General features: G+C 44.9%; 1 protein-coding gene across 2 annotated transcripts in view; it reads right to left on the reverse strand.

Moving 5' to 3' along the window:
- Positions 1–26,963, reverse strand: part of LOC122937994 (mitogen-activated protein kinase kinase kinase 2-like) — a 119,755-nt gene that overhangs the window by 57,125 nt on the left and 35,667 nt on the right. For both annotated transcript variants that reach the window (XM_044293241.1, XM_044293240.1), the window contains exons 2-3: positions 18,818–18,881; positions 2,531–2,628 (exon numbers count right to left, since the gene is read on the reverse strand). In XM_044293241.1, coding sequence (XP_044149176.1) covers positions 2,531–2,628; positions 18,818–18,881 — 162 coding nt within the window. The remainder of the gene's footprint in view (positions 1–2,530; positions 2,629–18,817; positions 18,882–26,963) is intronic.

The raw sequence follows: 26,963 nt of genomic DNA on the forward strand, positions 1-26,963 counted from the left end.
ATTCTCAATTTTACACCAGTATGAGGTTTAGTAAGACCGCAGAGTGGACCTGTCTTTGTTATATTATATATACTGTTTATCACATCCACACATTTGCTATACTGTGTAGGATGTCAGTTGTGGTACTTGTGGTCCGCTGCAGGCATCCTCCACTTTATGCATTTTTGCTGGAGATTGCCATTAGCAGCGGACCACAAGTGCAGCATCTGCCCCCAACACCCCCCCCCCCCCCCACCACCACCACCACCATATGCATATGGAGTTGCTTTTTAATAGCACGGCACTCTGTAGTTTGTATATTGAATTTTTTGGAGGTGTAGAAACTCCTAGTCTGAATGTGCCTTTATCTCCATCCACAGGCAGCATTCTGGTGCACATGTGAGGCCCGGGCTATATCAGCCAGTATTGGGTGGGGTTCAGAGCTCTCTCCCTCCTCCCACTGTATGCATGGTCACATGCTGGAGGTTATTGGGAGATTGCTGTGAGTCGGACCTTGCGCTCCTGTAATTTGCCCACTGGCTCCTGGCATTGCCCATATGGCCCAGGTAGGTTTAGCGTTAAGTCCCGAACTACTTGAGAAACCTTGGCGCGGTGCTCGGGCTCAGACATGTCCTCCAAGCAGGATATGTTGGCTAATCTCTCAATTTTACACCAGTATGAGGATTAGTAAAACCGCAGAGCGCACATGTCTTTGTTTTTGTTATATTATAATCACAAAAACTTCCAACAAAGCATTTAGACAGTGATGAGGGGAGGGGGATGAAAAGGAGGGGGATGAAAAGGAGGGGGTAGGGAGGGGACATCACATGCCCTCAGCTTTATTGAGAAGACAGAAACAAGAGGGGTTTAGTCCTCTTCTTCGTCGTCGACATCCAAGATAATGTAATCCCGCAGCAGAATATGCATAAGGCTACATGCACACAAACGTTGTTTGTTTCCGTGTCCGTTCCGTTTTTTTGGTGGATAGGATGCGGACCCATTCATTTCACCGTGTGCTGTCTGCATCAGTATGTCCATTCCGTTGCCCCGCCCAAAAAATAGTGCATGTCCTATTTTTTTCTAGTTTGCGGACAAGGATAGGCATTATTACAATGGATCCACACAAAAAAAATCAGGATCTGCAAAAAAACAGATGTCGAACGGAACGTCATCCGTTTTTTTTTTTTGAAGATCCGCAATTTGCGGACCGCAAAACACATACGATCATGTGCATGTAGCCTACGTCTGCGGCAGTCCAGGACGGACATGTTCTCCCTCCTGAAAATAAGCCGGTTCCTGGCAAGCCATATAGCGTCCTTAAAACTGTTCACAAGGCGCCAGGCCTCCTGGATGGCCTTAACAGTATGAATCCCAGGAAATAGTCCGTACAACATCAAAGTGTATTGCAGGCTGTTCCTGGGCACAGAATCTCTGAGTTCATATTCCAGGGCATCCAACAGGCCCTGCGCAAAGGGCACTCCCAAAACAGGTGGCACAATGTTTCCTCCACGAAAGGGCACCTGGGGCAGTACCGGGTTTTGCACAGATTGCGGGCGTGCATGAATGACTGAATTGGCAGTCCTCCCTGTATGGCCATCCATGACAAGTCCTTGTGCCCATTGGTTAACCTGTCTGATGACACATTAGTCCAAACCGTCTCTACGGTGTCGTCATGGATCCCTGGAATTTACTCCACAGCATTCTTTGTTCTGATGAGCTCGTGGATAATCGTTGGTTTTTACAAGTCAGGCTTGAGGCCCTCCAGCTGATGTTCCCTCACAAACTTGACGACATCTCCATAGTACCAGGGAGCTTGCCAGTTGTAAGGGATGGAGGGATGGAGATGTTGCTTCTCGGCCTTTTGGCCCAGGTCCTTTGGGTACCCCAAACACTAATGGCCTAGCCTAAGCTGTTTGTGTTTTACTTTTTTTATGTTTGTGGGGGGGTAATAGCTCGTTAATCAGCATGAGGAGACTTATAGGTCATAGTTGATCCTCTGGAATTCTGGGAAGAAAGGGATGCAAATGAGCTCTTAACACGCTTTGCCTCTGATGCCACCAGACGTAAGGCAGCTATCCTATAAGTCAATGTTTCACCCTTTAAATATGCCTTGAGACACGTCTCAGATATTAAATGAGCCAGCACCTCATCTGCAGACAGCTGTATGGGAGGGATTGTACATCATCAGTGCACAGCAGAGAGTACTGGCTTAACTGGGAGAGAGGCCTAAGTCAGGATTTGGAGGGTACTAGCTCTCCTTTAGGAGAGAGCGTCTTAATCTTCATGAGGAGACTTATAGGCTATACATGCTCCTCTGGAATTCTGTGACACATGTATAGAGCACAGCTGTACAGTGCATGCAGCTTTCCATGGTTTTTTTTCATTTGTGAATAGAGCACTGCCAGGATAGGCCATCAAATTCTAGAGAACCCTTTTAAAATGTGGAGCTCTCCAGTACTACCAATGTACAAATACTATTTGTCATAGCACCATTTTATCAACTGCAGTACTCAAATTAAAGATAGCAAAAAAGTAAGCAAAAAATAATTACCTGCTTGTTATTTTTGATGCGATTACTATCTAGCAATCCTCCACATCTCCCCAGAGCAGCCAGGTCCTTCATAATAAGATTGAGGGCTTCCTCTTCATCTGAAACACACCCCAGCATTTAAGTTAGAATTACATACTTCAGGTATACAGGCCTTATTAGTAAAAGAATTAGGTATACAACTATGTAAATTAGGGCATATGAACCTCAAACCCCACTCAATAGGCCGGAGCAGAGAGCCAAGCTCTGACAAACGGCTGCTCTAGGTCTGAAGGACTACCACGTAATACCACATTTGGAAATGCTTTGGCTTAATTTTCCCTCAACAAAATCAGCTGTTTCCAATGAGTGTTGGGGGCCACGACTGTACTAAACAGCTGAAGGATTTGTCCGTCTACAGATGATGGGTTCATGCACACAACCGTATGTATTTTGCGGTCCACAAAAAAATACGGATGACGTCTGTGTGCATTCCATATTTTGCTGAACGGAACAGCTGGCCCCTAATAGACCAGTCCTATCCCTGTCCTAAATGCAGACAATAATAGGACATGTTCTATTTTTTGGCGGAACGGACATACAGAAACAGAATGCACACCGAGTAACTTCCGTTTTTTTTTTGCGGACCCATTGAAATATATGGTTCCGCATATGGTCCACAAAAAAAATATAAAAAAACGGAATGGACACAGAAAGAAAATACGGTCGTGTGCATAAGCCCTAAAGCAGTTTTCTGGGATAGGACTACCTGTCCAGTGTGTGAGTGGTGCGAGAGACTTGCGTCCAGTGTAGGAGTGGCCACTGACTTCACGTCCACGGGAGGTCCCCTCTATTCCTCCATAACCACTACAAACAACATGTGGCATGTTGTAATGCTACAAAACCTTCTTTCAAATATATATTGAATCAATCCAACAGTTCACATCCACAATTAGTGAAAAATTCTAAGTTCACAAGCAACAAAGCAGATACAAAACGCCAGATCAGCGACAAAAAATTCCATGGACATTTCAGACCATTTGGTTTGACATGTGTGCAAGGGTCCTAAGTGTGAGGGGACCACGTTTTGTGTGTGTTCCCACAGCATGTATGTCATGTATCCTATGTGTGATTGGAGCATGTGTGACATGTCCTCTGTCTGGGTGGAAGATGTGTGGTGTGTATCCTACAGCATGTGAGAGTGCCTTGTGTGCTGCATGTGTCCTGCGAGTGGAGCGTGTGTGCCATGTGTCCTATGCCATTTTATTTTATTAAATCACGGAAAATAATGCGCTATGCAAACACAACATGTGGACTAAGCCCTCACTCTAATAATAAAATCGGAGACTCTCTAGACTCTAAAACATCTATGCCCACCTACCAGCGCCAAGGTGGTCTCAGTCAGGCAGGTCCTACTCTAAACCTACCTATGCCATATGGGCATCTATATTCAGGAGAGCAAACCCTGCACATATAGTGCGCTGCTCCTAGTTACCTCTGTGTGCACCAAGCAACCAATGAGAGGAGGAGCACGCACAGCTATATGTACCAGCCTAATCAAGGTAGCCTGTATATAAAAAAAAATTATTGACTGAGTCTCAGATTTTATTATATCACAGTGAGGGCTTACAGCAGTGTGATCCGGCGGGCAGTTCCGTCGTCGGAACTGCCCACCGGATCCGCCGCTGACTGAAAGCATTTGTGATCCGGATCCATCTCACAAATGCATTGCAAGGACGGATCCGGATGACGGATTGTCATGCGGACAGACGGATCCGTCTTGTATCTTTTTTCACATCTTTACCGATCTGCGCATGCGCAGGCCGGAAGGACGGATCAGGCATTCCGGTATTTTGAATGCCGGATCCGGCACTAATACATTCCTATGGGAAAAAATGCCGGATCCAGCATTCAGGCAAGTCTTCAGTTTTTTTCGCCGGAGATAAAACCGTAGCATGCTACGGTTTTATCTTTCGCCTGATCAGTCAAAACAACTGAACTGAAGACATCCTGATGCAAACTGAACGGATTACTCTCCATTCAGAATGAATGGGGATATGCCTGATCAGTTCTTTTCTGGTATAGGAGCCCCTGTGACGGAACTCTATGCCGGAAAAGGAAAACGCTAATGTGACAGTACCCTTAGTCCATATGTTGTGTTTGCATAGTGCATTATTTTCTGTGATTTTATAAATGTTGCCATGCACATCCGCATATTCATTATCATATCGCACAGGATGTTTTGTATTTTCCATTTGGTGGTGATGCAGGTAGTGATAGGATTTGGCCATGTGCCTCAGCAAATACTATATTGAAGAACATATTGAGAAAGACTGGTTGTAGAATGTTGCACGTTTTGGTGAATAATTCTTTATTAGCACGGATTCAAGACTTGGAGTGCTGCAGTATCCTTCAATATTTTATCTTATTATATATGTGAAGAATATATTACTCCAGTCTTTTTGCTGGCACTGAAGAGAGGGGCCCACACACTTCTTGCCCAGGGGCCCTCTGCTGTCAGTGTCCGCCCCTGCTTCACCTAATTAAAACCACCCGATTGTTCTCAACTGTTTTAAGGACTGATCACGCCAAGAGTCATTGTGTTAAGAATTGGCTGCATTCTGACCCTTAACAAGTAACATATACCGCTATCTCATGATTACGCAAGCTGGATAAATTTATGTCTGCTGTAGTAATGAACATGGGCTTCGTCTACGTGATTTCTGGTACAGTAAAAGACAACAAGGCTGAATGCTTCCAGGAACAGTCAGGAATTTTAACTGTCAAACTCGTGGCCTTACTTACGAGAAAACTGGAAAAACATAGCCGCCATCTAAATGCACACAATGATAGATGAGGTTATAATAAACTGAACCGTCCCATGAACCTGAAGCCAAAGAAGTGTATTCCGGAAGTCCCAAAAAAAGGGGGAGATTTATCAAACTGGTGTAAAGCAGAACTGGCTTACGGTAGTTGCCCACAGCAACCAATCAGATTCCACCTTTCATTTTCCAAAGGAGCTGTGAAAAATTAAAGTTGGTATCTGATTGGTTGCTATGGGCAACTAAGCCAGTTCTACTTTACACCACTTTGATAAATCTCCCCCACAGTTTCAAAATAAGACTAAAAAACACAGGTCCAAAAGAGGCAAAAACAAACTAATTGCCCTCGTATATGACGTAAAATGACTCCGTATTTTTTGCAATAGAAAGAGTTAAATAGTTTTCCAGGCCTTAAAGGAGTTGTCACAGTTATATAAAAAATCTCCCCGTACCCCTAAAAGCAGCCTGTAAACAAAAAACAAATGTGACAACCAAAGCATCAGTGCTGGAAACGGTGGGGAACCAAGCGGTGAATATATTTTATTACACTTGGAAAACCCCTTTAAAAATGAATGATCTATCCTTAGGATAGATCATCAATAGCAGATCTGTGGGAGTCTAACTCCTTGTACCCCCAATGATCAGCTGAATGGGGCTGGGCTGCAATACAAAGCACAGCCACTATACAATGTACTGCACTGTGCCTGGTATACAATGATGAGACTGCAGTCCTGGCCTGATTGTTGTCACCCCTTCAAACATCTGATTGGTGGGAGCGCCAGGAGTTGGTATCCCACTGATCTATTAGTGATTACCTAAGGATAAGACATTGACATTTAAAGGTTATGTTCACCTTCAGGGGCATTTTTTATGATTGCATTTCACTTATTTTAGGCTAAAAATAATTTATTTCAATTGGTCTTTATTAAAAATGTTCAGCAATTTCTGAGAAACAAGGGTTACAAATCAGTCTGTTTGGAAGCTGACTTTTTTCTTTGAATCCTGTTATCTGATGGCTCATGTGTAGATCTTATCTCTGATCTCCTGACCTTATAAACAAATTATAGCTCAATTCTTATCAAGCTGATAGAACTATGGGCTAAATATGTGTTTATGAAGAAAATAGCCTGTGACAGACTGATTTTTAACTCTTGTATCTCAGAAATGGCTGAACATTTTTTATAAAGACCAAATGAAAGAATTATTTTTAGCCCAATATGAGTAAAATGCAATCATAAAAAAATGCCCCAAAGGTGTACATAGCCTTTAAATACCATTGGCTTATCCTTAGGATAGGGAGGACCGGGCAAGACTGGTGATGCCATACACCTTTTTGGGAGTTACAAAAACAGCAGTAATTAGTGGTAATAAGATAACTGTCATTGACTATATATAAAGAGGTATTACAGGTATTATTACCATACAAAAGTATCTACACTTTGTTATAAACATGGTGCCGAAATGAATCCTATCAGTTTTCCACTGAATATTTTCTCCTTAAGATCCAATGGTCTCTAAGAGACTCCACTTGCATCAAATCCTGGATAGATCTCTCGGTAACTCACACTAAGAATGCAAGAACTTGAAATTTATATTGGGATGTAGATTAGACTGAGCATGGTCAATCAACATATTCTGCATCCACTAGTAAAAGCATAAAACACACAGAGATGGAGGACAACGATGTGTGGAGTCTAAAAATGTGGAGATACTCGGATGAGCAACGGGTTCTTAACTAGACTTGAGGTACAAACCTGTAGACAATTGACCATACCTATAAAAATACAATAAGTGGGGACAGATGTTACCCGCAGTAATCCAAGCCTTTTTAATGGTCGCCTCCCACTGTACAGAATATATTTTTCCATACTTTTCAGTGACCTAATTCCAAAATGACTGTGTAGGCTGAAATGAGTACATTACCGGTTTCCCTGGGGAAACCAAAAAACACAAACTCCTTCTGAATTATACTAACCAGATCTACTCCATGACCCTTCAGATGCTTCCCAACATTCAAACAAATCTGTAAATCCTCATCATACAGTATCTCACAAAAGTGAGTACACCTCTCACATTTTTGTAAATATTTTATTATCTTTTCATGGGACAACTCTGAAGATCTGACACTGATACAATGTAAAGAACTCAGTGTACGGCTTGTATACCAGTGTAAGGCCCCATGCACACGGCCGTTGTTCACGGCCGTGTGCGGGCCGTGGAACCGCGGCCTGGATCCCTCCTGAGAGCAGGAGCGCACGGCGTCACTGGTTGCTATGACTCCGTGCGCTCCCTGCTGCCGCCGCAATACAGTAATACACTGGTATGATCTATACCAGTGTATTACTGTACTGTGCCGGCAGCAGGGAGCGCACGGCGTCATAGCAACCAGTGACGCCGTGCGCTCCTGCTCTCAGGAGGGATCCAGGCCACGGTTCCACGGCCCGCACACGGCTGTGAAACACGGCCGTGTGCATGGGGCCTAAGGCTACTTTCACACTTGCGTTCGGGGCTCCGCTTGCGAGTTCCATTTGAAGGCTCTCACAAGCGGCCCCGAACGGATCCGTCCAGCCCTAATGCATTCTGAGTGGATGCGGATCCGCTCAGAATGCATCAGTCTGGCACCGTTTGTCCTCCTGTCCGCCTGGCCGTGCGGAGGCAAACGGATCCGTCCAGACTTACAATGTAAGTCAATGGGGACTGATCCGTTTGAAGTTGACACAGTATGGCTCAATTTTCAAACGGATCCGTCCCCTATTGGCTTTCAATGCAAAGTCAAAACGGATCCGTTTGCACTATCATGAACAAAAAAAAAAAAAAAAAAAAACTGTCAGTTTTTCATGGCCATTTTGCATCAGTGTGTGCATCCATTTTCTGGACGTGTGTCCGTTTTTAATGTCCGTTTTGTATCATTTTTTCATGTCCGTTAAAAATCGATAAATTTGATTGGCAGTTATTTCTACACCCACCCTTCTGAGAACACCCTCAGGATGGTAGGCCCCAGCTAAAATAATGTCCCCCACAGTGTAGGATATTTTTTTTTATGCTGCCCCAGCGTTAATAATGTCCCCATGTAGGCACCCAGCTAAATAAATGTCCCCCACAGTGTATATCTTTTTTTTTTTTTTTTTTTTTGCCGCCCCCAGCTTTAATAATGTCCCCCATAGTGTGTTTCTTTTTTTTTTTTTTTTGGGCCCCCAGCTTTATAATGTCCCCCATTGTTTATATAATGCCCCCATAGTGTCCCTCAAAAAAAAAAAAAACCTCACCTTATCCACTTGCTCGCGCTGCAGCAGTCTCTTCTCTCTTCACAGAACAGGACCTGCCGAAGGTGCGCGATGATGTCACTGCGCGCTCCCATGTGGTTACGTCACCGCGCAGATTGCAGGTCCTTCGGCTGGTCCTGCTTAATGAAGAGAGAAGAGACTGCCGCACCGCAAGCAAGTGGATGAGGTGAGTTTTTTTTTTGTTTGTTTAACCCCTAAATGGCCTGTGTACCCGTTTTTAACGACCGTAAGACGGGTGCACGCCTGTCAATCGACCGTTAAAAACAGTCCCATTGATTTCAATGGGGTCTGTCCGGCCGTAAAAAAGGCCAAAGATAGGACATGTCCTATTTTTGAACGGACGCTATTCACTGGCCGTGAAAAGAACGGCATTGTGAATAGCCCCTTAGACTTTCACTGGTGCTAAAAATGGCCATATGACGGCTGTTACTTAGACGGCCGTCACACGGCCATTTTTCACTGTCGTGTGCATGAGGCCTAAAGCCTAGGCCAGGGATCAGCAACCTTCGGCACTCCAGCTGTTGTGAAGCTACAACTCCCAGAATGCAAACTTATTCGGCTGTTCTTGTAACTCCCACAGAAGTGAAAGAAGGCTTCTAGGAGTTGTAGTTTCAGAACAGCTGTGGTCCCGGAGGTTGCTGGTCCCTGGCCTAGGCTATAAGAAGATTGCCAGCACCCTGAGGCTGAGCTGCAGCACGGTGCCCAAGCAGCGCTTTAACCAGACTGGTTCCATTTAGAACAGGCTAAAGATGATGTAAATATTTACAAAAATGTGAGGGGTGTACTCACTTTTGTACACTGTATATCATCAAGAGACCTGCAGAACTATCCTGCCGAACTGGCTCTTATTTGGATTGATGGCGACTCTTGTGACTGCACCTTTCTGGTAAGGCATTCGACACTGCTTCTGCTTCAGCAGAGACTGACAGGCGACGTGGGAAGCGTCAGGAAGAGAACGTCTGGCGATCGATGAGGCGAGTTTCACTTGGTTTATTATTTTACTCCATATGAAGCCTTAAAAGGTGTATTCAAGTTACATTCAGTTATCCTCTATCCACATGATAGAGGTTAACTATTAAATTGGTGGGGTCCTACCGGTTGCACCCCTACCGATCACAAAATAACGGGGGGCCCATAGAGGCTGTCCCATAAAAGTGAATGGGACGGCTTGTAATTACACCTGCTCAGAACTACGATGTCAACAGTGAGCAGGTAAACAATGAGGAGACGGCCTTCTCTTCAAACAGCTGATTGGCGGCAGTGTCGGAGGTCAGGCCCCGCCGATTTGATATTGATTACCTATCTTGAGGACAGGTCAACAATATGAATAAAGTGGACAACCCATTTAAAGGAATCGCATTTTGACAAAGTATGACTAAACATTGTATAGAGCTGGACCTTCTCCTAATATACATCAGGGATACGCTCTGAAGGCCAGCAGCCTCTATACAGCCATTGTCCCCACTGAGACAGAGACTAATGGATTTCTGTGACACACAGACACACATATCAAACCAATCCTGCTTTATATGACATTATATTATTCATTATACAACCATCCACATTCCAATGACAGAATAAACTAAGTCGAATGTGGACATAGTTGCCTTGTACGTGAGTTCTGAACCATTAACAGCTATAGTGTCTCCTACATACATGGGAGTCAACCAAAGACTTGTTGCTGTAGCTCAGGCTAAGTTAACCATTAACATTTCCACAGAAACAAAAAAAAACACCCGCCAGAGGGGGAAGCAAATGTGCTGCAGCAACCCTCAGTCCAATGACAGCTGTGCAGAGGAATTCGGCTCAATTCTGCACATGGAGAATATGCAAGACAGACCCCTGGAATTCCACCGTCAAGTAAACACCTTCAAAATATTTGAGAGGAAATTAAAGAGTAAACCATTATCTAAAAATACATGAGTAAAAAGGAGGGCAAAAATAGAACAGAGCGGCATCAAGATGTATTTTTCAATGGTCAATCATTCATTATTAAGAATTGTAATATCAAACAACAACTTAAACTCATTTTACATCTTGACCCTTTTTAAATATGTAAATAAAGTTCCTAAAACAGAGAATACTCTATCTCCTTATCAAGAGTGCCGTGAGGAGTCTTAGAGGCCTTGGCAATGCTCCTCTGGAATTCTAGAAGGATGGTGTGCAAAAAAGCTTTTAGCAAGATCTGTCTCTAATGTCACCAGATGTAAGGTAGCTATCCTATAAGTCAATGTTTGCCCGTTTAAACAGGCCTTGAGACATGGCATGCATAATAACTAAGCCAGCACCTCATCTGCAGACAGATTTTTGGGGATGATTGCCCCTCATCAGTGTAGAGAACAGAGTACTGGCCTAACTGGCTGAGAGTCCTTGGTCAGGATAGCTACCTTACACTTGGTGGAATAAAAGGCAGAGCTTGCTAAGAGCTCATTTCCAAACCCTCTTCCCATAATTTCAATGCAAGGGCACCAACTGTAAGGCCGCTGTATGCAGACGCAGGACCTATTCACTTAAATGGGGTCCGAGATCCGCACCGCAAAAATTGAGTGCATGCACTACTTTTTTCGGTGCGGAGGCACGGACAGAAAGCCCATGGAAGCATTCCGTAGTGCTTCCGATCCGTGCCTCAGTTCCGCACCATATCTCCCGGACTGCGGACCCATGCAAGTGATTGGGCCACAATACGGGCATGGCCGAGCAACCATAGGAGCATGAGCACATATAGAGAGCGTCTTAATTATCGTGAGACGTCTTATAGACCAGGCAACGCTCCTCTGGGATTCCAGAAAGAGGTTATGCAAAATAGCTCTTAGCAAACTCTGCCCCTAATGCCTCCAGATGTAAGGTAGCTATCCTGACCTAAGACTCTCACTTAGGGCTCTTTCACACTTGCGTTGTCCGGATCCGGCGTGTACTCCACTTGCCGGAATTACACGCCGGATCCGGAAAAACGCAAGTGTACTGAAAGCATTTGAAGACGGATCCGTCTTCAAAATGCTTTCAGTGTTACTATGGCACCCAGGACGCTATTAAAGTCCTGGTTGCCATAGTAGGAGCGGAGAGCGGGGGAGCAGTATACTTACAGTCTGTGCGGCTCCCGGGGCGCTCCAGAATGACGTCAGAGCGCCCCATGCGCATGGATCATGTGATCCATGCGATCACGTCATCCATGCGCTTGGGGCGCCCTGACGTCACTCTGGAGCGCCCCGGGAGCCGCACGGACGGTAAGTATGCTGCTCCCGGCTCCCCGCTCCCCACTACACTTTACCATGGCTGCCAGGACTTTAGCGTCCCGGCAGCCATGGTAACCATTGACAAAAAGCTAAACGTCGCATCCGGCAATGCGCCGAAACGACGTTTAGCTTAAGGCCGGATCCGGATCAATGCCTTTCAATGGGCATTCATTCCGGATCCGGCCTTGCGGCAAGTGTTCTGGATTTTTGCTTGCGCTATTTGCTGCGGCCAAAAAACGTTCCGTTCCGGAATGGAAGACATCCTGATGCATCCTGAAGGACGGACTGTCCATTCAGAATGCATTAGGATAATCCTGATCAGTATTCTTCCGGCATAGAGCCCCGACGACGGAACTCTATGCCGGAAGAAAAGAACGCAGATGTGAAAGAGCCCTTATTTAGGCCAGTACTCTCTGCTTTGTACTTATGAGGGGCAACCACCTCAAAACAGCTGTCTGCAGATGAGACGCTGGCTTAGTTATTATCCAAGTCATGTCTCAGGGCCTGTTTAAAAGGTCAATTGGCTTATAGTATAGCTACCTTACTGGTGACATTAGAGGCAGCAGTTGCTAAGAACTGACTTATATACCCTCTTCCTAAAAGAGACATTTACTCATTAACTGTTAATAGTAAATGAAAGTACAATCGTTTGCATTAGACCAGTTCCACACCTAGGGGGAATGCTTGCCGAACTGGTATTATCAAAGTCAGTGGTAAACACATAAAAAATGATAGAAAACAGATCTGTCTTAAAGTGACCTTCTTTGTTGGTTCTGGCCAAAAATAGAGAATGTATTGAAACTAATGCCAAAAGTCAAATTTTTCATCGCTTTTATTCTATTCCAAGATAAATGTCAAACAAATAGACATTCCATAAAAATGTGATTGGTGCAGGTCTGACTGCTAGGACTCGTTCTAAGCACACAAGTAGTAACATCGCAGTCGACTCCTCACCACACTAACATTTACTGGGCAGTAACTCCATTGATGAGTCACAGAGACCTGGCGATGCAGAACTACGGGTAAGCCGCTACTATTGAAGAGAAGCTGTTTGGCGCTATGGGGACTGCGGCATACACTTACCCAGCCCACCAACCAGCTAACAAATCTGTCAATACTGTGTAGACTGAGGAGGAGGGCCAAGGCTATAGGAAGGGGATCTGCTTTCACCTCCTCCGCCTTGGTGTTTGCTCCTGACCCCACAGTCAGGAGCAGAATTAAATTATTTGAATTATATATTCTTCAGGCTACTGTGTGACAGAGGAGATGTCAAGTGCCCACCATCAGAGGCAGATACTCCACATGGATAGTCTCTAACAGTTCTCTTATACTTTTCAAGTGCATTCTCTTATACAGCTTTTTGGGTAACTCCAGAACAGAAATCAAGCTTCTGCCTCTAGTTAGGCCTATAGGTTTTTACTTATTTGGCGTTGGTGCGCACTCGCAGAAACCCAAACTATGCTCCAGGCTGCACTACTGTTGTGCAAACAGAAACAGCTTTGTCATCAGCCTGAAAACGCTGCATAGTAAACACTAGATACAGTCATGTGAAAAAATTAGGACACCCTTTGAAAGCATGTGGTTTTTTGTAACATTTTTAATAAAAGGTTATTTCATCTCCGTTTCAACAATACAGAGAGATTAAAGTAATCCAACTAAACAAAGAAAACTGAAGAAAAGTCTTTTCAAGATCTTCTGTAAATGTCATTCTACAAAAATGCCTATTCTAACTGAGGAAAAAGATAGGACACCCTCACATGTATTCCCTCTTAAATTGGCTCAGATCTCACACAGGTATATCACACCAGGTGCACATAATTAGTAGATCGTTACTCTGCATGTTGAATGAGGCTTGCCCTATTTAAACCTCAGACATTTAGTTTGGTGTGCTCCTGACTGTTGAAGTGAGAGTGAGCACCATGGTGAGAGCAAAAGAGCTGTCAGAGGACTTCAGAAAAAAGATTGTAGCAGCCTATGAGTCTGGGAAGGGATTTAAAAAGATCTCAAAAGATTTTGAAATCAGCCATTCCACTGTCCGGAAGATAGTCTACAAGTGGAGGGCTTTCAAAACAACTGCCAACATGCCCAGGACTGGTCGCCCCAGCAAGTTCACCCCAAGAGCAGACCGCAAGATGCTAAAAGAGGTCTCCAAAAACCCTAAAGTGTCATCTCGAGAACTACAGCAGGCTCTGGCTACTGTTGATGTAGAAGTACATGCCTCTACAATCAGAAAGAGACTGTACAAGTTTAACTTGCATGGGAGGTGTGCAAGGAGGAAACCTTTGCTTTCCAAGAGAAACATTGAGGCCAGACTGACATTTGCCAGAGATAAAGTTGACAAAGACCAGGACTTCTGGAATAATGTTCTTTGGACAGATGAGTCCAAAATTGAATTATTTGGACACAACAGCAGAGGACATGTTTGGCGTAAACCAAACACAGCATTCCAAGAAAAGAACCTCATACCAACTGTGAAGCATGGAGGTGGAAGTGTCATGGTTTGGGGCTGCTTTGCTGCAGCAGGACCTGGTCAGCTCACCATCATAGAATCCACGATGAATTCTACTGTGTATCAGAAGGTGCTTGAAGAACATGTGAGACCATCAGTTAGAAAATTAAAGCTGAAGCGGAACTGGACCATGCAACATGACAATGACCCAAAACATACTAGTAAATCAACCAAAGATTGGCTGAAAAAGAAGAAATGGAGAGTCCTGGAATGGCCAAGTCAAAGTCCAGATTTGAATCCCATTGAGATGCTGTGGGGTGACTTGAAAAGGGCTGTACGTGCAAGAAACCCCTCAAACATCTCACAGCTGAAAAAGTTCTGCATTGAGGAGTGGGGTAAAATTTCCTCAGACCGATGTCGAAGACTGGTAGATGGCTACAAGAACCGTCTCACTGCAGTTATTTCAGCCAAAGGAGGTAACACTCGCTATTAGGGGCAAGGGTGTCCTATCTTTTTCCTCAGTTAGAATAGGCATTTTTGTAGAATGACATTTACAGAAGATCTTGAAAAGACTTTTCTTCAGTTTTCTTTGTTTAGTCGGATTACTTTAATCTCTCTGTATTGTTGAAACGGAGATGAAATAACCTTTTATTAAAAATGTTACAAAAAACCACATGCTTTCAAAGGGTGTCCTAATTTTTTCACATGACTGTATATCCATAAGAGAGTGACCCATAACCAGAACACCCAGAAGTCATAAAAAGATCCAGCAGGAGATCTAGGTGTACACAATGCCATGACCCATGGAAGGGCTGTAAAAGACCTGCAGATTTTGCAGGCGATTGTCAGGAAGGTGCCGTTCTTTCCTGACAATCGCCTGCTCGCTAGCGGAGGAGACCACTGCTATTATATGCAGCAATTTCCTCCAATAATGCCAGCGCTCGTCCCCATACTGAATCATTGCTTGCCGGCAGAAGATCGTGATTAGACAGATTGATCTGCTGCCGACAAATGATGATTTTTAAGCGTGCTGAAAGATTGTGAAAGAACGAGCGATATTTATCATCTATCTAGAAGAAAAGGGATAAATATGTGATCTCTTAGGGCCCTACCACTCGGAACCCCCTGATCACTAATACAGGGGTTTCCGAGCTCTCCGTTCTTTCTGACTGCACAACCACAAGAGCTTGAATGAAGCAGGGGCCAGGCATGCTCCCTGCCACTCCATTCAAGGTCTATGGGAGTGAGGGAAAGAGTCAAATTCTTGTTCTCACCGATTTCGCCAGGGTAAGATTTTGGTCTTGTTTTCGGAAGCGGTGGTGGTGAGGGAGTCCTAAAAACAACTTCTGCACCAAAGCCTATTAGCCTTTAGATACAACCTTGCATACAAGTGCAAGGTCATTCTCCATTAAGACGTCAAGGAGGTGTGGAAACAGAAGAGTGACCTATTTATCTCTATGTGCGAATGATCTTTTACATTGCTCGTATATGTCTTGTGCGCAGTGATCGCTCAAGAAAATGTGTGATATGTAGTGGTCTGACTGCAGTCAGCAGATTGGAGAGGTTACGACACTTCCCCTTTTACTGCAGTAACTGTCACAGTAGACGTCCATGTTTTTGTGGCTCGGCTCCATCCAAGTACAAGAAACGACCACATGGAAAAGAATAGCATCATTGTCAGGTACTGCAGTGAAGGAGAGGTACCCATGCATCTCAGGGGCACCAGGTAACAGACCATCAATATTACAGCCCGAAGAACCTCTTCACACACCATGCAGCCTCTCTGTCCACAGTCATCCCACTTGGATACTAGACATGTGCATATCTTATTACTCTTGATCACACTTCATAGTGAACCCTATTTACCAAGTCATGGACTGAGGACAGCACTGTAGTTGGGCAGCAATAATATCCAACAGTTTATGGGTACTGAATAGCGTTTAGCGAGCTTCAGAATAATATTGTACGGAGATTCATCTCTGTACAGTATTAGAATGTATGGTCTCCAATGAGCTGAAGTAAGTTATTCATGAAATCGCGAGTGACTTTGCTGAAAAACTTTGGTAGTTTATTTTTAAAGTGGAAAATCACTTTAAAACTTGAAACTAAACTCGGCTTCGATTCCGACTAGTACCTCAGATGAAGCCTCCAAAGCTCGCTTGGCTCAACACTAGTACTAAACATCTCTTCTTGAACTCTTCTTTTATTGGAGTTGTGACTATTGCGCAATCCATCCACGTTTGTGCAATCCATGACTGCAATCAACCAAATTTACAACATAATTGTCTAGACAAAAGGGCGAGCGTGTTTCTCTCTCCCCTGCCATCCCTATTACCTCCTTACTCAAGGTCCAAAACATCTGCATGTGACAGCAATAGCAAAAAGCACAGTTATATCTATGGAAAATAAGAATGTCCCGTCAATACCTCAAAGGCAACTGATATTTATACGAAAACAGTCTTCAGAACAAGCACACACTGATGCAAGATGACCCTTGTGCCTCATGGCTTTGTCTCCTGAAGTGACAGGGTAGGCTCCTTTACACAGTCAGTGTTTGGTCAGTGATTTTCATCAGTGATTGTGAGCCAAAACCTAGCGTCGGTCAAAAACACAGAACAGGTGTAAATCTTTTCATTATACCTTATGTCTGTGGAGGCTCCAGTGCTGGTTTTGGCTCAAAATAACTGATGGAAATCACTGACCAAAACACTGACTGCGTGAAAGCAGCTAGGGCTGAAACAATTACTCGACTGAATCGAGTAATTCAACCCCCAAAAATTTGTTTGTGTCATGTGACCACAGACCGGGAGTGAAGTGCTCTGGGGGGGGACGGGGGACAGCTGATGGCACTGGGGGGGGACAGCTGATGGCACTGGGGGGGGGCAGCTGATGGCACTGAGAGGGGAAGCAGCTGATGGCACTGGGGGGGAAGCAGCTGATGGCACTGGGGGGGGGAGCAGCTGATGGCACTGGGGGGGGAAGCAGCTGATGGCACTGGGGGGGAAGCAGCTGATGGCACTGGGGGGGGGGAAGCAGCTGATGGCACTGGGGGGGGGAAGCAGCTGATGGCACTGGGGGGGGGAAGCAGCTGATGGCACTGGGGGGGGGAAGCAGCTGATGGCACTGGGGGGGGGGAAGCAGCTGATGGCACTGGGGGGGGGGAAGCAGCTGATGGCACTGGGGGGGGGGAAGCAGCTGATGGCACTGGGGGGGGGAAGCAGCTGACGGCACTGGGGGGGAAGCAGCTGACGGCACTGGGGGGGAAGCAGCTGACGGCACTGGGGGGGAAGCAGCTGACGGCACTGGGGGGGACGGGACAGCTGACGGCACTGGGGGGGACGGGACAGCTGACGGCACTGGGGGGGACGGGACAGCTGACGGCACTGGGGGGGACAGCTGACGGCACTGGGGGGGACAGCTGACGGCACTGGGGGGGGACAGCTGACGGCACTGGGGGGACAGCTGACGGCACTGGGGGGGACAGCTGACGGCACTGGGGGGGACAGCTGACGGCACTGGGGGGGACAGCTGACGGCACTGGGGGGGACAGCTGACGGCACTGGGGGGGACAGCTGACGGCACTGGGGGGGACAGCTGACGGCACTGGGGGGGACAGCTGACGGCACTGGGGGGGACAGCTGACGGCACTAGGGGGGACAGCTGACGGCACTAGGGGGGACAGCTGACGGCACTAGGGGGGACAGCTGACGGCACTAGGGGGGGGGACAGCTGACGGCACTAGGGAGGACAGCTGACGGCACTAGGGGGGACAGCTGACGGCACTAGGGGGACAGCTGACGGCACTGGGGGGGACAGCTGACGGCACTGGGGGGGGACAGCTGACGGCACTGGGGGGGGAGATAGAATACTCGATTATAAAAATAGACGATAGCTGCAGGCCTAAAAGCAGCCTAATGCTGTTTAAAGGGATTGTCCTCTTTTTACTATTGATGACCTATTCTCAAAATAGGTCATTAATATCAGATAGGTGGGGAGCCAACTCCTGGCACCCCTGCCGATCAGCCGTTATAAGAGAAGGCAGCTGCATTTCCTGCTCCCAGCAGCAATTGCAGTGGTGAGCAGACCAATTACAAGTATGGCGTCCCCATTCACTTCTATGGGACGGCTCTGTCTGTTCAAGTGAATAGGAAGGAGCTGTCCTATAGAAGTGAATGGGGACGCAATACTTGTAATTACACTGCTCACCACTGTAGTTTCTGCTTCCAGCAGATAAACAGAGCAAAGAAGGCATCAATCATATGAGCGTTGCCTACTCTTCAAACTGCTGATCGGCAGGGGCGCCGGGAGTTGGACCCCCTCCGATCAGATATTGATGACCTTTCCTAAGGATAGGTCATCAGTAGTAAAAAAGCAGACAACCTCCTTAAACGTATGACTTCTTCCGCCATGTTCCACTACCATTAAAATATAAAAATACTGTAATGCAAGGAACAAGTCATGGAGTGAACATCAATTCTTAGATTCAAATGTGATATTAAAGTCTTTGTGACATCAACACTTACTCATGTTTAAGATGATATCAAGACCGCATTCCAAAGGATATCGTCTTGGCAGAGTACACGCAACCTGTGGGGAAAAAAAGCAAGAAATCTTTAGTGCCAGGAGGTTACCAGCAAAGTCATATAGTTTCATTATAATGGAATGGGGAGGTTATAGTGTAGAATATAATACAAAAATCTCCTATACAAATAGATTCCTTTATATTGTATGAAGTCTCTTACCAACATGTCTGACAACTAATCCGGACCCCATTATTGCTTCATGTATTGTCGCTTTTCTTCAAACCCTGCAGGCCAGGACATCTGATTGTAGGCCGCAGAAGTCAGTATGGCCGTACACAACAAATGGCATCTGATTATCGTTTGTTCATCTGACAACTATCTCTCCCAACTCATACACACAAGCAGCAGCATCTGGCAGCAGGCAACGCCAATGCAAGAACAACAAAAAAAATCAGGCATGCTGAAATCCAACTTTCCTCATCTTTACTTTCCGTTACATCCATCCCCCCAGTTAAGGAGACCCCATACACATTAGATCATCAGCCAAAACCAAATTTGATCTAATGACTATGGCCACTATACAGCATTTGAACTAGGATATGGTCAGGGCATGCACAAGTAGTTTGGTTGCATCATGGGCAGGAGAAACATTCAAAAGTCACAGGTGAAAAGAAATGGAAAGTGCAAGGATATGCAACATAGAGTGGGAAATGTCCAGTCAGGAAGTCTGTAATAATAGTGAGAGCTCTATCATTTGAGAAGGTGAGGACAGCTCTAGAGTTGCGTCTTCTAGATTCTGCTCTCTGGACTATTTTTTGCTATTTAGAGATCATTAGTAATGTTTCTTCCATCCTATTAGGGTATCTGGACATCATAGAGGGCAGTCTCCCACTCGGGAACCTCATTTATGATCCAGAGCAGTTTCTTCTGCTCTTATGGTCTCCATGTAACCACATATTATATGGTTGGCCTAGGTGGCCTCATTCTCAAGATGGGACAGGAGGGCTCATGTATAAAGAACACTGTGACACTGCAGTTGCAGTATCCTTCTAACCTTAAGGGGGTTGTCCACGATTTACTGTATTTTTTTAACCCCTTCCCCACTCAGTAGGATGTGTGAAGAGATCTAAACTTACCTGCTCTCTGGCGCTTGGTTTCAGCTGTTTTCACTGCACTTCCTGTACCTGCATGTAAACTTCCTCCATGGACAGGGTCACGTGTACCACTACAGCCAATGACTAGCCTCAACAGTTACGTGTCGCAGGTCATCACATCACTGCTGGTGGTCATGTGCTGCCTGGGGACACGTTATTGCTGAAGCCAGTGACTGCCTGCAGAGGCACACATGACCCCATCTGTGCAGGAAGTTTACATGGGGGGACTGAAAGTGCAGTGACGACAGCCTGGGACCAATGGAGCCGGAACTGATTGGTGGGCAGCAGGTAAGTATAGTTCCTCTTCACAGGTCCTGCTGTTTGTGTGTGTTCTTATATGCACTAGTTTCACACATATGTTCACAGATGACAAAGTTTCTGGAAACAAGCGCCTCTGCTAACTATTCCAAATTTTTTCCTTTGTATCATTTGTTATGATGTTTATTTTGTTTATTATTTATTTCATTTTTTTTTTTTATTCAAGGTGGATCATCTCATTTTTGAGATACACATTGTAGTTTACAAATAAGAAAATACTTTACGCACTTTTATTTACCACACAAGAATATGAGCATTTAGCTGGTGCTCTAATTCCCCTTTTCTGAGGGACTATTTTTATTCTTGTACAGTTTGTGCTCCGTTATTGCCAAAATAAGAAATATAAATATAATGGTCCTTTTTATGAGTACAGTTTGAAAAGAGCAGAATGTACAGTTTTGATGGAACTTTGCCGAAGACCAACATGTACAGTCTGTCTTGTTCCACATCAGCCAAATGGATGCCGAAAATTTCCCCTGAGTGATCCAGGCTGAAAACAATGCACAGCCCTGTTGTGCCAGAAACGCGTGTGTGCCATTTGATGCTGAAATTCATTTTCTGTCCAGAAACATTGGAATATAACGGAACATAAAACAAGATGCATTTGATTGTTCTTTTTTATTTATTTTATTGTTCTTAGCTGCTGTTAACTGTTTTATGTGCATTATTAGTATGAAGCAGATCTCCTTGCCTGACCCAGTTGGTGGTATTTCTATATTATTTGTGTTTATCAAGTGTATAGATTTTTATATGAATGCAATAAAACTGTGGCAAGTCACTGGATGCAGTGGCCAAGTGGCCGGCTTCAACGTGGACATTGACACAAGGAGACCTGAGATCTGCAGCAGCGGTGAGAGAATGAAGGAGCCAGAACCCAGTAGCAGGGATTAGATAAGTATGATTCCCTATACAGGTCCAGATATTTTGGAAAGTCTGCCAGAAAGGCAACCCTGGGGGTGAACAACCCCTTCAAGACTCAGTTCACACTACTCTGTTCAGGGCCAGTGTGTGAATTTTGCATGTTATCTTGAGTTGTGTCGAGGTTTAGTCCATGATATCTTATTTTTAAAATGTGTGGAATTATTTGGTTAATGTAACAAACACCCCAGCGAGTGCAGATACTGGTGGTGTTGTAATTTTCGCTCTGGTAAAGTGAGCACATTTTTAATTCTAATATTTATCATTGTGCATATGCCACCAAACATGTCCTAGACAACTGCAGTTGTATGACTATACATGTGCATAGGTCTGCTATTGAGTCGCAGTGTAAAGAAAACTTACACGATACGGTATACATTTTCTATTGGCGGGATGACCTTTTATTGAAAGCATAGTCAACTATGCTTTTCAAAACAGTAAAAAAAATTATACTGATTGTGCAAAATGGTAATCGGCCAAAAAGTTAGGGCAGGTGGCACAGAGTAAGGCCCAGTTCACATATCAGTTATTTGGTCAGTTATTTCCATCAGTTTTTGTGAGCCAAAGGGGTAGAGGCTACTCAGAGATAAGGTGTATTGAAAAGATATTCACCTGTTCTGTGTTTTTGACCCGCACCTGGTTTTGGCTCCCAATAACTGATGGAAATAACTGAAGTGTGAACTTATATAACGTAATATGTTAATCAGGCACAGGTCAGGACACAGGCAGAGGTCAGGCATGGGGGATCAGAACAACATAATAGCACAGTTTTGCAGAGCTAGATAAGCTAGGAACATGATCAGGCAACTTATCATAGTGAAGAGGAAGGCATCCTAAATACCCCAAGGAATGCTCCAATTGGCCAGGAACAGATTACCCAGTGTACTTATTGGCCCTTTAACATCCAAGAAGAGAGCGTGTGCCTAAAGGTAGCAAGCACCAGGAAGCAAATAGGGAAGACAACACAAGTGGCCTACTGTGTTGACATCATTCTAACACACTGCTGGGACATGCATGTGCTTGACTTTATCATGTGATGAGCTGCTGTCCAGACATAGAAAGTGAAGAGACCAGAGCTGCGGGTGGGTGAGTAGAAAAGCCAAATATTCCACTGGAGAGCTATGTTTTTGGTGCTCTGTATCAAAATAACAAAGCTCTGATCCCTGTAAAGATGTATTATGAAATTAATCAGTAGATCCATTTTGGATCTGAGAATAAATGAGACTTGAATAAGACCAACTGCTGACACTGGCAATATGGCACTTCTTTTAAGGGACTGACTAGCACACACTAGCAGTCCAGAACAAACTGCAGACTGGCGTCTTTTTCCTGCAGATAAGTCACAAGTCTGTATACGAGGGCCAAGGACACCACCAACGATTACAGTAAAAGGAAATACCCCATCGCATTACAGTAAATAAGTATCTAAATGCGACACAGCCAACCTTTGTCACTTTTCAGATAACCTGCCTTATGTTTTAACTATAGCAACATTTCAAGGGAAAGATCAGAAAAACAAGAGCATTTTGGGTGTCTTCACATGAGGCAGATTTTGTTGCAGAATATTTCTGCGACTGCAAATCGGTTCCATTTATGTGGGGCTGTTCTGGCAGCAAGCACATAGATTTCTGCAAGCTTCATTGAGATAAATGGAACGGATTTTAGTCGCAGACATTTTCAGAAGGCACCCTTATAGAAATAGATCAATATATTAAACCTCCCTTTAATGGGTTCTCCGGGAATGGGTTAAAATGTCCGCCAGCAACCTGTCCTAGAACGCAAGCAGGACTGGTTGCAACCACTTGGAGAGCTGCCTATGGGGTGAGGGGCCGCCCCTCACTACGCACTACACTCTCTGGCACTTGAATATACTATATATTGGTGAGTTTTCCATCAGGCTGCTCAGCCATGATGGCATATCGTAGGCAGAATCACATCATTACCATCTATTGTAGTTAGGCCTAAGCTCGGCAAGTGGTGGCAACCAGTCCTCCTCCAATTCTACAACCGGATGCCGAACCCCCTGAGAAGAAATTGGACAATGTCAGAGTATTTAGAGACAACCCCCACCCAAACTGGTAACACCAAGATGCCAATTTATTTACGAATTTCTAGGAGGAATAACAGAGAAATGGCACAACATAAAGTTTTCAGAAAAGATCCCTCAGAATTGATAGCTTGGATCTTCACCAAGGCTGCTTTTTTCCATGCAATCTTTTCTTTTTCAGCAGTAATCTGTAGAGGTGTGAAAAGTAACAGATGGCTAGAATATAACAAGCAGAACATGTTGGACTAACAATAGCGCACTCAGATGTGTTGAAATAAAAGTATGGAGGGAATTTAAGTGAAACTTGTCGCGTTGACGTGAATAGTTTGACATCTATTGACATCTATTGATTCGACATCTATTGATTACTGTGAATCTAAAAACACAATGTTCCCTTCTCTTAAAGGGGTTGGCCCATTTCAGACATTGATGACATATCGCTAGAATTTGCCATCAATATCAGATAGGTACTTCCTACCTGCAGAACAGGGTCCCTGAAGTGAATGGAGAGCACACCGCTCATGCGCAGCCACCCTCTGCTCACCACACCATTCGCTCGGCTACGACGCGCGATGATGGCCTATCCTAGTGATAATACATCAATGTCTCAGATGGGCCAACCCCTTGAACTTACTTTTTATCTTGTCTATTGCTGGACATACACACGTTCTATCACTATAGGCTAGATTTATCGACAATATGCCGAGGCTGGTGCATGGGATTATAACTCTGTCAGTCTACGTATATATACAGTATGTCTCAGGTATGTACTGAAAGATCAACTCTCTTGACCTCGTAATGGTGGCCATAGATATGAAAATAATTCTGATCCCGTCACAATTTAGGTCCTGGTGCAATAATCTTCACTTCCATGACTGCACAAAGCCTTTAACAATTTTTTAGGACTTGTCTCATGAAGTCTCTATTAGGGGAAGATGGACATCACAGTGAGACCTCTGTCGCTCGGGACAACCTCTATGTTCCAGAATGAAGAGCTGCGGAGTACCAGCAACTCCCATTCTGGCAGACTGTAAAAAAAAAACGATTTGATACATATGCAAATTAACATAAAAGCGTCATATCTTACTTGTGTGACCAGAGAAGAGTCATATTTTCCCAAGCTCTGACTCATCTCGGGTTAATTTGCATATGTATCAAAGCGTTTTTTATACACAATAAAAGCACACAGAGCTATGGGGACTGGGTATTGCGGATGTGCTAGCGGCAATCTAGCAACTCATGTCCTCAGGTCTATACCCAAAATCCCGGTGACAGGTTCCCTTTAAGTTCTGCCTCCAGGTTATCGAAGAATCACGTTATGGATTCCAAATTCCGTTATGGTCTGTGGTAGCGGAATCCATAACGGGATCGTTCCATAACCCGAACTTTAAACGGAGAACTTAAAACACAAGTTCGCTCAACACTACTACTGGGTTAAACATCTATGGACACCTCTCAATTCAGAACATTTGAATGCCAAATTGTGAGAAATTTTAAAGGGGTGGTCCAGGATTTATTTGCCACCCCCCCCCCGCCCCCCCAGACAGCATTGCCTGTGGATAAATCCATACTCACCCACTCCCTGCCACTCAAATTCAGCTCCCGGACTCTCTTTACTGGACTTCTAGTTACCGTCTGTCAACCTCCACATGGATAGGGTCACGTGCGTTGCTGCAGCCAATGACTGGCCATAGTTGTGACGTGTCCCCAAGCGGAACGTGACCCAGCAATGATGTGCTGCTTGGGAGCACGTCACCACTGAGGCCAGTCACTGGCTGCAGTGGAACATGTGATCCTCTTCATGCAGGAGTTGACAGACAGGGACCGGAAGTCCTATGAAGAGACATTAGGAGCCGGAACTAAGAGGTGGGCAGGTAGGACGGGGAGTATGGATTTCAGCAGGCTGCTCCCTGCTCTGGCTAATAGAGTGGGGTCCTGAGCGGGGTTCCCCCTCTATGATGCATGTTCGTGGTATAACCATTGCTCTTTATGTATGTATGGCAGCCTTTGGGTACATTCACACGACTGGTAGCAATGGGCAAAGTAGTCCATTTTTAACAGACGTTTTTTCATGGCTGCCTTTCTGAAAAACAGCCCCTTTGAATTGTATGGGGCGGGAGGTCCATGAAAACAAACAAAATGTTATATGTCCTATTTTTTATTTTTTTTCCACTGCCATTATTCACGGCCAGTTAAAAAAAAGGCTCTGTAAATACAACCATAGACTGCAATGGTTCTAAAAACATCATTTCCATATACAGGGAACACTTGCCCTGTGCACATAAATACAGGCAGATCCATAGATCATACACCTCATGATGCCAGGCTCTCTGGATGTATAATACAAAGTCTCACCCACTAAACTGGGGTCCTGGGACACACGTTATTTTGGCAAAGAAATATCCATACAGATGATGTACTGCTCCTGACCTAAATATCGTACATAATTTGATGATCCACTAGGGGACATACACCAGCCAGATTTTCTAGAGGTTTACAAACTGTACAGCCAGATGCACAAATTAGATGAGGATGGAAAATGCAATTAGGAAAACGTTCGGAGCGGGAACAAGCATGCTGCCAGTACGGAGCTGGCTCTCACCTGGATCCTAACTATACAGCCAGCCCTCTCCTCAGACAGATTTATTCCCATCATAAATCATTCAGGGGAGATCTAAAGCAGTGTTTCCCAACCAGTGTGCCTCCAGCTGTTGCAAAACTACAACTCCCAGCATGCCTGCACAGCCAAAGGGTGTCCAGGCATGCTGGGAGTTGTAGTTTTGCAACAGCTGGAGGCACACTGGTTGGGAAACACTGATCTAAAGGACCAGTCCGTGAGTGACCGCTCTATAGAGTGAATCATAAAACATTGGTGTGCCAAGAATTCATTGTGATCTAAAATCTACTCGTTGGCTAAAGAAACTGAGGGCTGACGGAACACACAGTCCATGGCAGGTGCACGCAGCCACAAAACCTACAAACCTACCAGTCCCCTCTCCTGACTTGTCTGTTTTAGTAATCACTTGCATCCCCCGTGATACTACAATTCTAATGTGTTCTCATAATTCTATTTTGTGCCGTTCCTCTGTTAGAAAGTTAAAGGGAACCTGTCCTTGGGATTTTGTGTATAGAGCTGAGGACATGGGTTGCTAGATGCCCACTAGCACATCCGCAATACCCAGGCCCCATAGCTCTGTGTGCTTTTATTGTGTAAAAAAAAAAACGATTTGATACATATGCAAATTAACCTGAGATGAGTCCTGTACGTGAGATGAGTCAGGGACAGGACTCATCTCAGGTTAATTTGCATATGTATCAAATAGGGGCCAGCTAGCAACCCATGTCCTCAGCTCTATACACAAAATCCCAAGGACAGGTTCCCTTTACGAATAAGCTAACAAGGGGGTGTGCTCCTACATAGACGATCACTGCTGGCACTGACTGGATAATGTAGGGACACCCCTTCCTTCAACTTGTATCAACCAGTTATCAATTTATTCAGACACTTTAGGGAGAAATAACAGGAAAATCAGAACTCGTCAGAGAGGTGACAAGTCCGCTTTACGTAAAGAAAGACACAAAGTGAATCTGAAATTAGGTCCAAGTAATACAGAACCCAAATGATGACCTCATAATACTGCCATACTGTGCTCAGGAGTAGTCTATAACTGATCACTGAGGCTGAAGTGCACCCTCCCAGCAGAGCTGC

Source organism: Bufo gargarizans, chromosome 5 (genome assembly GCF_014858855.1).
Source record: "Bufo gargarizans isolate SCDJY-AF-19 chromosome 5, ASM1485885v1, whole genome shotgun sequence".
Classification (NCBI taxonomy): domain Eukaryota; kingdom Metazoa; phylum Chordata; class Amphibia; order Anura; family Bufonidae; genus Bufo; species Bufo gargarizans.